Source organism: Vidua macroura, chromosome 18, assembly GCF_024509145.1.
Source record: "Vidua macroura isolate BioBank_ID:100142 chromosome 18, ASM2450914v1, whole genome shotgun sequence".
NCBI lineage: Eukaryota > Metazoa > Chordata > Aves > Passeriformes > Viduidae > Vidua > Vidua macroura.
This window is the reverse complement of record NC_071588.1, coordinates 3163875-3176239: the sequence shown is the minus strand read 5'-3', so window position 1 is coordinate 3176239 and position 12365 is coordinate 3163875. Positions and strand designations below refer to the sequence as shown.

At 40.3% G+C, this 12365-nt stretch overlaps 1 protein-coding gene across 3 annotated transcripts in view; it reads left to right on the top strand.

Annotated features, from left to right (window-relative positions):
* Window positions 1-12365, top strand: part of KDM2B (lysine demethylase 2B) — a 113690-nt gene that overhangs the window by 10041 nt on the left and 91284 nt on the right. For all 3 annotated transcript variants that reach the window (XM_053993620.1, XM_053993618.1, XM_053993619.1), the window contains 2 exons: window positions 829-907; window positions 4994-5040. In XM_053993620.1, coding sequence (XP_053849595.1) covers window positions 829-907; window positions 4994-5040 — 126 coding nt within the window. The remainder of the gene's footprint in view (window positions 1-828; window positions 908-4993; window positions 5041-12365) is intronic.

Below are 12365 nucleotides of genomic sequence, written 5' to 3'. Positions count from 1 at the left end.
TGGCTCACCCAAATCGCTGCCTTGTAACTTCCTCTCTAATCCCCAAATCACTGCTATTGTGTCAGACCTTGCATAGAGAAATCCTCAGGGAAGGCCAGTCCTGTGTAATCCTCAGAGAGGAGCAGCAAGGTAATTCTGGCCAGTGTTAACATGACAAACTTATGTTTAATTTTCACTTTGATTGTGTATTATACTGTGACTCCCCACAATTCATTTTTCACAGACTTCCTAAGTGCTAGGAGCTATATAAAATCTGACTATCAGCTCCTGGAGTTACATTGCTGAATAAGTAAAAGAAAAGTTGTTCTGTTGAAACTAACAGTAAGCCCCACATAAAAAGAATTATGTGTTCATAGAATCAGAGCTCTCTGCTAGAACCAGATAATGCTCACAAGAAAACATGTATTTATCTAAGTAGAAATGTGTAACTTAGAATATCTAAACTTACACATACATTTTAAACTACACATTTGCCCAAAAAAAATACCAGACTGATTTGCAGTCTTTGGTCTGGATTATCTTTTAACTGTTAATTTGGTATTTCATTACAGCCTGGGTGTTTCAACACAGACCTTAATTGACAAACTGACTGGCTTCTATTTTATGTGCATCAGTGAACAGGAAAAATAGGGAGCAGCTGGGACAGCATTGTCTGTCACTGGGTTTCCGGTTTAGATCTAAAATATGCATTCTCTTTCTATTTCTCTTTAGGTGATAGGGAGTTCTTTGGTGAGAAAAAGGAAATGGGGAGAGCCTGAGAAAATGTAACTGTGAGGTGCCAACACCATTGTAATTGCTTTTGGATGTTGCTCTTATTCATTTCCACAGATTTTACTTTTGAGTATGTGCAAAGAGAAGCTCTCAGAGTTCCCCTCATCTTCAGAAATAAGGATGGACTGGGAATTAAGTAAGTTACAACCAAATTTTGGTGATTAATAAATGCTTTTATAAAATAACCATTATACTTTCTACTTGTATCTGATATTTCTTTTGATGATCTCAAAATGGATTGCAATTAGTAAGACTGTCAGCACCCTTGAGAGGAGGAATGATTATTTTCCACTTATAAACAAGCAGATAATGAAGTCTATAAAAGTTAAGTGCATACAGCATGGTACTATACAGTCAAAAATAAGTCAGCAATGAAAGTTAGGAATGAAATCCAGAGATTTTTTTTCTCCCAGTCCATGCTGTAATGACAGAACAAACTCCCTTCAATTTTTGACTTCTCAATTCTTTCATTCATTGCAGGTGGAATTCTAATGATGCCTGTAGTTTTCCATTATAATTATGTCTCTTCAGAATGTTACAGCTTTGTAAATATTTAATAATGTCTAGTTAAATATGGGATTACTGGAGCCTTTTTGAGGTTGCATTTTGTTAATATCCAGTATAAAGGATTTGGTATTTTAATAAGAGAATCCTGCAACTTTGTTTGTGAAAGTGACAGTGTCTAAAAGAGAAGTATTAAAAGCATTAACATTATCAGTATTTCATCCATAGTTTAGATGAATGTTCCTTGATACTTTTGGAAATTAGGATCATGTAACTGACTATTGCTGAAAGAAAGAAAAATAATTTTTTGAAAGCATCATTGCTTTGCTCAGTTTCACCTTAGTTTCCAGCTGTGGAACACCTCCCAGTTTAGGGGACCAAGGAGTCCCAATTGTTAATTAAAAGGAATCAAGCCACCCCAGTATAATTTAAAGAGAGAAAGAGATGAAGCAGAGTTTGGGGTATTTGACAGCCATGTGTCCTTTTACTATAAGAGCAAACAGGAGCTGCTGGGATGCTTCTGCTGATGTAGTAAAATAGTTTTATATGTTGAACACTGAACAAGAAGTGCTCAGTAGGCTCTCTCTGTATCCATTGGTTTTAAACTGCTGCTCCTTAGGGGCAAGTGGTAAAAGCTTCACAAATTTCTTCCTGAAGAAGCCATGAGCTGTTGAGTGAGGCTGGGGAGTGTTTAGGAGCCAGAGATACTGCAGCACCCTCCCAGCAGCCAGGTCCACCTCCTGTGTTTGAGGAAGTTCACATGAAATTCCCCTCAGTTCAAGAAGAAAACTGGGAAGATGTTTCAGCTCCCGCTGCTGTGCCAACGGTACCAGTTCAGCTTGTGCTCCAGAGTGAAGAAGTGTGGAAATGAGAGCTCATCCTGCAGACACAAACATTCCTAGGCTTCAGGTCACAGGAGGCTGTGAACATCATGATGTGGTGGATTGGGTGATCCAGATATGTATAGGGTGACTTTTGAGATACAATGATCCACAAAATTCGTGATATAAGGTGATTTATTTACTTCTGATGTTGTGAATATCTGCTGATACAAGCTTCCACTTCTGATTGTGCTGAGCAGTCAGCCTGCATGTCTGTGCCTGGCAGATGTACAGAGCTGAACAGTTTGCTTACTGTGCTTGGAGGTACTCTGAAATGGGAAGGAATGAGAGGAATGAGGAAAAATCCTTACAATGAAACTGAAAATTGCTTTCCTCTTTACTTCTGACCATCATGAGTGGCTACTTGTATGTCTGAAAGCAGGAAAGCCCCGCTGTGATCTCTCAGCAGAGGAGAAGCTGTTTTTTCTGGGAGGGCTGTTTCCAAGATTGTAACTCAGGGAGAGAATGCTCTTTGGAGAGGTGTTATCTCTTATCTGAACAGCAGTCATCTTGCATTGTTTTGTAGTTAATCAGATACCTGTGCTGGCCAGAGCTCATCCTCATTAGGATTTGAATAGGTTCTCTAGCAAATCTTTAAACATTTGCAAAAATGCACCCAGTGCAGACTGAGGTGTTTGCATTTCTCTTCTGGCTGAGGAAATTAGCAACACAATTTGTTTATTACAGACTGCTGAACATCTCCAACTTAGTCAGTCGTATTTTTGAGTTAAGTTACCCTGCTGTAATATTCTTCACCACCTTTTATGATATTTGAAATCTTTAGAAGCATTTGTGGTTGTTTTACACAAGATGCATTTGTCTGAAAATTGCATAACATCAAGGGAAAAACATTTCTGCACAGTTCTTGCATTGCTACTGTTCTGGAAACAGAAAACCAAATGACTGGTGAGATTCAAGAAAACAGTTGGTTTTGGGATTTTTACTATCATAGTTTTGTAGCAAACCAGCCCTAATTGTGTAAGAGGGAGTGTGGCAGTTCTGCTGGTGGGGCTGGAGCTGAAGAAGTACAAGTATCTCTGGCAGCAGAATGGGTTGGAATTAAAGCTAGACCTCCCAAGACTGCCCAACTACAAAATGAGTTCGTGAAACTTGCTGTTTTCAGGCCTGATTTTTTTCACTTATTGTACTCCTTTTTTTAATGTATCACACATCCTTAGACTGCAGAGAAAAAGAATCTGCCAGGTGTACTCTCCAAAGACCTAAACATATTTATTTGTTTGAAAGGATTGTATTCTTCACGTTTCAGTAATGTTTATTTCTGACTGCTGCTGAACCTCTCAGAAATAACAGAATTGCTCATATGCATCTCAGCTAAATTTGTTCTCCGTCTCTGTGGTTGATTTTATTTTGATTTATACAAATATGAAAAAGATTCCTATCTTATTGTTGGATGTTTCTGATACCAAATACAAGCACGCTGTGTCATTTGCAGACAAGCCTGGCATGTTCTTGTTGCCCACAAATGGTTTCTGTTTCCCTTACTTCTGACTTTCTAGTGCTTGGAAAGAAAAGATGAGCTCTGAATGAACCCTGAAGGTCAGTAGATTCAGGCTGTTTCATTCCAGAGAGGGAGTGAATTCCAAAGCTGTGAGGCCCTCACAGCCAAATGCAAAGATGTGAGGGTTGGCAGAGAACTAACAAAAGATACTGTCCAGCCTCTGCATCCCACCAGAGGAAGGTGATAAGGGTAAAAGAAAGTGGACAAAGAGAATTTGGCAAATAGTTCTCAACATATGTGGATGCCAGTAAATGCAGTTTTTAACTTTACCTTTCAGTGTTTTCCTAATAGTAAAAAATACTGTTCTGCATGTTTGCCCATGGGCTGGATTGTTCTAATTTTCAATGAAATAATGTCAAAAGTCCAGAAGAAAATTGTTTATCTTCAACGTGGGGCAGTAGAAGAGGGGCAGAGCACTGAGCTGGCAGGTCCCACTGGGCTGTTTTTCATTACAATTCCTTAGTCAGCTCTTGTGCAATGTGAAGTGTGAAATATTGTCAGTAAAATGAAGTCAATCACCCTTAAAACCTCACTACTGTTTTTGTTTTCTTTTTCCATCCAGTTTCTATGCTGCAGAATTTTACTCTCTCCCTGACATGTTAGAACTCACTTGCTGGACCAGGCTACTCTCTAATTACATTACTCCCTAAAACATTCCCTGTGTTAGAAGTGATCCTGTAAATGCATAACATCCCTGAACCAATTATGCTACCATTTAATTTAGCTCTGAATTAGCCCAAATTGAATTGAACAATTTCCCAACCCACTAAATACAGCCGGCATGTCTTCTGCCAGACGAGGAGGTTTGGAACAGTCATTAAAACAAAAGGGCTTTAATTTTATTTTTTTTAAATATATTTTATTTCCAAGCCATGGTTCCAACCTGTGATGATGTGGCTTTGAGCAGGTTGTTTTACTGCTCTGTGCCTCAGTTTGGCAAGTGTGATAATGCTTACCTAGGGGAACAGACATGGGGCACCACGAGTTACTTAACAAGCTATAAAGATTCAGGATTTTATTGAAATCACTCCCAACCCCTTCCCTTCTCTCCCACTCTGGTGCTGATAAAAAGTTCTCAAAAAGACACCTCTTCTCTTTCATTGTGAGTAGAAAAACTGCTGTACACTTGCCAATGCAAAGATGTCATGTGTGTCATTAAAACTTGCACTGTCCACACTTCAGAGAGGCCTTGCTTGATTCCACCTCCTGCACTATGGACAAAGAGCACCATACATTTATTTCTCCTTTATTATGGTAAAGAGAGTGTTCCCATACTTATCTTGACAGTATTTAACTTTGCTTTCTTTGCTAATTACAGAATGCCTGACCCGGATTTCACCGTTAGAGATGTGAAGCTATTAGTGGGTGAGTTATTTTGAATGCACTGGATTAACTCTATACAGAACAGAATTGCTTTTAAATACTTGTCCAGTTGTGTTTGTAGACATTTGTGATAACTCTCAGAATCTGGGAGAAGGCATGGAGAAGCAATTTGTAAATTAAAAAGGCTGGGAGAACCCTAATTAGTAGTTGTGCTGACTGGACTCCAATCTCATGCTGGATAATTGGCCATTTGGAAGGGAGGGAATGCTTTTGCTCTTAACAGGTGTCCTACAAACACTTTTGTGATCCTGCAAAGCAGCAGCTCTATTGATCGAGTTCCTATTTTTTTTTATTTTTAAATCTGTTGTAGAGCATCTGTTTGTAAAAGGTGTGACAGGAGCTGTATCACCTTTTGCCTGCGCTCTCCCCACAGTATTTATCAGTGTCAGGCCAGGTTGGTGCTTTGAGGGAAGGTTGTAAAGAGAGGCTGAGCACAAAGCCTTGCAAACTGCCTGGCTGTTGATGAGACACAAACCAGAGAAGTGGTGACTGTCATCAAATGTTTCCTAGCAATCTTTGCAAAATTAATGTTTTTTAACTCTAAGAAAAGCTACATCTTGAGTAGGAGATTATACTGTATGTTTCTTTGAAATCTGTTTTCACTGGAGATGGGTGTGTTCTTTATTGTTATCTGAAATTGTTGCTGAATAGTGATCCTGCACTCCATGAAGTCATCGCTGCGGAGCAAGCTGGATGTTGGATGTGTTGGCTGCAGTCTTTCTTGGAGATTTTAGCTACATTCCTGCTAGTTAGAATTTACTCAGTTTATTTACCTGTCTCGTGGCAGCAGTTTATCTTTAAAATTAACTCAAATGCTGCATTCTGAAAGAGAATTTTTTTTAAAAAATTACTCTTTGAGTTTTATAGCCAATAGGAATATCAGGTCTGGAAAAGATGTAGCTAAGAAAAACAAAGGAGAGGAACTTGTGCCTCATTTCTGCTCACTTGGGGTTATCAGTGAGAGAGGGGTTATCTCTGATAACCTTCCTTCACAAACAACTCAGCAATGTTGCTTAATTTATGACCATTTATAAGCTTAGGGAAAAAAAACCCCAAATATCTGGCAGAAAATGTTTTGAAAGTAGTGTGGGAAGTGCTATTTGGTGGTCAAGCTGCATTAAATTAGGAAATCAACTCCTAAATTTTATGGATTTCCTAAATGCCTGCATGTGCACATTTGCAGAAAAAAAAAAACCAAAACCTTTTTGCTGTGGAGGAGCCTTGTGCATAAACCCTGTAATTATCTGGACCCTGTTGCAGTTTTCTGAACTTGTTCCATAGCTGATAAACTGCCATTTCTGTCTCTGAGGCTGCTGGAGCTGAGGGTCTGATGCTGAGATGTTTTGGAACAGCGTAGTGTTGCATAACAACAGTGTTTTTCCTGTATAACAGTCAAAGTGTGGGAGTTGCATTTCCTCAAGATTGATGTCCTTTGAAGTTTTAGGGGGTGGAGATTCCTGTGTACATGGCCAGCAAAGCGGGAGGATATTTATAAATTTGCATTTATGAAACAATGGAGCAGAAATAACATTTGCAATTAACTTTGACATTAAGTTTAATGTAAGAGCATGCCTGCTCACAGCTGGATCAGCAATCCCTGTACCTGCTCTTGGCCAGATATCACATCATGGGTTCTTTTATATCATATTTGGGCAAACTCCCTTTGGAGTCATTGTGCTGAATCCATAATGTGGTCCAGAACATTGTCACCTGCCCTTTTTATAATACAGCTGATGACTTTTGGCATCACAGGTGGAAACTTTGATTCAAAAGATCGAAAACATTTGGGAAATGGACTGTGAGTTGCACCTGAAAAATCACAGTTCTTGTGGCAAATCGTTTTTCTCGCCGTGGAATTTGTGCTGGGTGGAACAGCCACATTGACACTGAGAGCACATGGGGGAATTCCTGTCTCCATGCCAAATTTTAAAATTATCTACTCATTATTTCTGGAAACACTAGCGAGCATCTTCCTATAGCATATCATTGCTGATATTTTTTTCTAGTTTTAGGTTACTTGTGCTACACTCACTATATAATGTTCAAATAAAGGACATAAAAAGTCATGTTTTATTACCATCTCCTGTCACTGGAGATGTTGATGTTGGAGATGTTGATGTTGTTGTCCCCACATTTTTTTAGCAGATCCCTCAGATCTTCCTGGACCTCCAGGTCTGCATTTCCAATGCGTGGTATTTTCAAAACTTATCCAATCCTTTGCTGAACCTGGGGAGGGAAGGATGTTTGGTGAATGTGAAATGGAATGATCCTAACTCTCTGCATCGGATTGTGTGTGGGAGTCAATAGAGAGAGAACACAGTCTGAAAAATGTTGTGTTCTGTGTAAACTTGTTGGCTTTTTAAATGCTCATCATCATAGTTTGCTGGTGCTTTTTAAACCTCTCATTTCTTCTCTTTTCTTCTTTGAATCAGGGGAAGCACATTTGTTACAGAACCCTTTAAGGACATGGTGCTGGCTTTTTCCAAAGCACATAAGGAAGTTAATGAGGCTTTGGTCCCAAACTCTGCTGAAATCTTACTTTCTATTTCTAACGTGACTGTTGTACCATCTTCTCAGGGGAGAACCTAAAAGTCACGGGGAAACAACAACAAGCTTTTAAATCTCCTTTTGAAAACTCTGCTCTGTGGCAATAATAAGGAGAATAAAAAAAGGATGGGTTGATTGCTGTTTTTGTTTACTTGAGCTTAGGCGTCTATTTCTCAGTCTTTTGTCAGACTTCCAAAGAAACATTGACATTGCTTGATGGATTTTTCTGTATTCCTGGCTTAAAAAATGCAGTAACCAGCTGTAATTCAGTTTGGTGATGTTCATGACCTCCTGTTTCTGACACAAGTGCCTGATTTTGCACTCATGTGCAATGTGTGTGCATGAAACACTCTGCCTTACAGTAGCTTTACTTTCCAGAGCCAGACTCCCACATCCATACAAACCATATCCTGGATGCTCTGTAAAACCTGAGCTGATGGATTAATTTCAGCAGTTGGAAATGTCTCATCTCTGAAATGGCTGTGAGCCAAGAATACAAATGGAGAAGTGGAAAGGAATTCCTGGCCTGCTCAGGAACTTGAGACAACTCTTGAAAGATGTAAAGCTCTGTTGTAATTTAATAACTCTTAAGCTTTGTAATTTCATTGCATAAGGTAGATTTGATTGCTAATTCTGAGGGGCAGAATGTCACTGTCATCTCTTCATAAGCTGATTTAAAATTTGATTGAGGGTCATTGGCCCTCTTAGAGTGTCCTTAAACATCTGCCACATCTGCACAAAAACTTTGGTGTCATTTCTGCAGGAGTGCCTGTCATATATGGGTGGAAAAGCAAAAGTGTATTTTCCCAGATTGTCAGCTCCACCCTCTGCACATAAGTACCTGTGTGAGAGTTTTATGCCAAGTGCTCTGTGGAACAAGGGGAATTGCTTGCCTGGGGCTGAGCAAGGAGAAAGGTGACTGCCTTGCTCAGCAAGCTGCTGAAAGCCAGGGCTTCCCTGGTCACTGTGGACCCTCTCCAGCCTTTGCCACTCCTGAATTCAAGGACTGAATGCAGTCATTTGTTTCAGTCTTTGATGTCAGAAAACCAAAGCATTCCATTTTGTCATTTGTTTGAATTTTGTCTTTATATTGTCCTTGATGGACGTCACACAATCTGAAGCTGGCAGCCCTGAATACTTTTGGAAGCTGTCAACCATGTAAGGGAGAGAGAAAGAGGAAGTGCTCATGGATGTGTGCCTCAGTCTATCACTCTGAGCTCCTTGCTCTTTCTCTGATTATTTCTTTTTATTGGGTTTTTTTAGAGGTTTTCTTGGGTCACCACAGATTGAATTTAGAGGAGCATCTGCTTTTCTGTGGCATCTGCAGTGTCTCCCCCTGTGACTCTGCACTGCCTTTGTCTCCCTGGGTTGTCCCAGTCTGCCCAGGAGCTCTGTGGGTAGGGCTTCAGGCCCTGCACAGTAGTGACCAGTCTGGATGTATTTGCATTTATTTCTAGTTTTTAGCTGACCTATTTTCAGTTTGCTTGCCACAGGCCCACAGCCTAAGGCTATTGAATCCCAGCTTTTACACTCACACCTAAATAATAATAATAATAATAATAATAATAATAATAATAATAATAATAATAAGTGGTGCTGCGTCTGTGATGTGCATAATCTCTTCCCTCTCTGGGCTGGTGTAGCTTTGTGTGCCAGGGTAGGTATTTGTTGTGCACCCCCAAAGTGGAGCTTGCAATCCCAGCAGGTGGCAAAAGGGGAGATTTCAAACATGCTGAGGATTGTAAGAAAGAAAAGAGACTTTGGGTTATTGTGATCTCTGGGCTGAAGAGGTTAAAGTTGTGACCACAGCGGTCACTTCTGTAGGATCAGCAGCATTGTCCTATGGAATTCACCGTGCCCAGCCAGGCATTGTATCAGTGGGAACAGTGCAAGTACAGGACTTAGACTATTCATAGGGTGGTCTAACAACTGACATCAACTCACTGATTGATTTTATTTAACTTACTCACTATGGGTTTATTTATAGAATTTAAAAAAAAAAAGTGTAGGAGCAGCAGAGGATGTGTCATCAGTCATGCAATTTGCTGTTAAAACTTGATGCTGTAGACTGGACTGGGTCCTGAGGCTCATAAGCATAGGAAATGTTTGGTTGCTGTGTGCACAAACTGCATTGAAAGACTTTGGTGTATAAAGAATCCCAGAAAAGTTGAAAGCAGAAAGCTTTTAATTGTCATACAATTTGTGCATTGAGGTATGGCAGTAAAGAGCAAATATAAGCAAGCTCCAATAACTGTTGCAAAGACCAATCTTCATCTGCCCAAGAAGATGATGCACAAGATGTGACCTAATAGATAATTTCAATATTTGATTCCTGTGATTCTGTCAAATCCCTAAAGACCTGGCAGCAGGCTTTGATCTCAAGACAAAGGGTAAAAAGAAAACCAAGGCTCTACATATCCTGTTGCTTTCTTTGGTGGGAGTAGCTGAAGAAATACTTTATTATTGCTGGGATTTGCCTTCTCATTAGAAACACCAAAATAACAGGAGCTGAGCCAAAAATTTCAGTTGCAAATCGACTGTTGGAAGAAATATGTGTGAAGAGCTCTGCCCCAGCTATGAGTTTATAATCATGGTGTCAGTGGAGCAAGATAATAGAATAAGTTACATCATTAAATCCCTGATATTTTCAAGGGAAAAGTCCTATAAGTAGGGGGGGCTGGGCACTGCAAGTGCAGGCCAGCCTTCCCTCATCCTGCTGACAATTTCTGGAGGAGATGCTGTGTGCTGTTACACATCTGCTCACGGTTTATTCACTAAGTGCATCATAGTGCACTGAAGTGAAGATCTGAGCTTTCATTAACATCAGTGGATGAAATCAGACCTGCAAACGAGTATTTCCCTGCTGTTTAGATTTTTTTTTTCCCACAGGGGAGAGCCCTTAGCAAGGTTTGTGAAGTTTGGTATTGCAACATTTTCCTCATCCTAAGAGGAACTGCAATTCTTCAGTGTGATGGTGCACAGTAAAAAGTGTGGCTTTGTTTTCCCAGGTGGGAATCAGGCAGAAAAGTGAAATGATCTGCTAAAATCAGAATATGGGGAGTCTCAGTTTCTAGTTTTCCTGTAAACTGTAAATGATGTAGTGAATGTAGGAAGCCATGGCCTCTTTGTGCAGGGACTGTGGTGGGGAGGAACAAGTTCCCTGACTAGTTAATGTCAGCAGGCTGATGTAAATAATTTAAATTCAGTTGGGACAGAAAGGATTATTGCCCATCAAATGCACCTAACAGCCATAAGCTATGTGAGGCTCTGCATCTTTCATCCAGCCATTTTTGTTCTCTTAAATACAGACACTGCTGTAGTTCCCAGGAATTCCAGTTAAAATGGGAATATGCATGCCAGAGAGACAAGAGCCCCCCCAATCCATGCTTCTGGAAGCAGGAGATATTGAAAAAGGAATAGAAAGAGATATAAACATTGTAGGCAATAATTATTCCAGCTTTATAAAATGTTTTATATACCTATTAAAATCCATACACACATTTATAGATGTTTACACATACACATGTATAAATTTCATTCAGTACTGAATCAAGAATCATAAGCAGTGTTTCCATGGAAGAGAAAATTGTGGTGCTGGTGGTGACTGCAGGTCAGGTGGGTAAAGGCAGGAGGGAGGGCAGAGACCGTGTAAAACACTCCTTTTACATCAGCATGCATTTCTTGTGGTGTGTCAGCACAATGGTCCCCGAGCTGGCTGTGCAAACCTTCAGCTTTTTCTTAACAGCTACTCAAAAAAGCTTAAAGCAAATCAGAGAAGTGTCCCTGAGTAGCTGCTTCCTAGTGATTTTTTGGTTCATTCCTCTTGCGTGTTTGCTGCTCCTCTCAAATTGATCTGTTCTGAAAATTGTATCATGGTTGAATTCACATCCAACTACAAAGCAAGTCGAGAGGCTCGTAGTGTGGTCCACAGGCAAGTAGGGGAAATTTTGTCTTAATCAATGTACAGTTCTCCATCCTGTGAAAGAAAATTAGCCATGTAGATACAAAAGAAGGACAAAGCAGCCACACACTGCAGCTCAGAAAACTTTCCATCATTTCTGCTGAATAGGGACCCAGTGTTGCTTTTTCTATAGAGCAACGCTCCATTTGTTTCAAGGAAGTTGTGAAATTGGAGACCGAGAGGAGTTAGGAGGGAGGCTCATTAAAGAGGCTCTGTTGTAAGGAGCACTTCCCAAAATTAAACTGGCTGCTCAAAGGAAGTGCAAAAGTCTGCCCCCAGACTTGCATCTGAGTCTTGATTAAGATGTATGGTTCTCCCCTGGTGTGGGGATTTGTCCTGTGAATGGGAATGCCACGTTGGGAAGAGCAGAAGAGCTGAGTCAGGAGTCATTAACTGCTGTGTCTCCAGGAGTCTTGTGTGGAGGGACAAGGAGGAAGCAGCGAGGTCTGTGCTCTGCTCCTGGCACCCAAATAATGCATTTTTCAAAACACACTGGGCCAGGCTCTTCTAGGGGAGAGGAGTTATCACTGATCTCATGGGAGGGGAGGTACTTGGATGAAATATTTCCATTCATTGTAAGATTTCTCCTCTTATTTCTCATGGGGTTTGCCTCATTGGGTGATCTGTGCCTGGCCTGCTCTCTGAGTTCTGCTTTTTTGCTTTTCATGTAAGTGGGAGTGTTGGAATATTAAGAAAACTGAGTTAAAGAAACATCCATACTTTGGAAGGCCAATGTCTGTGTAGTTTTATACCAACTTGTGAACGTGTTCCTCAGGCTGTGAGAATTCCGACTGAGGGT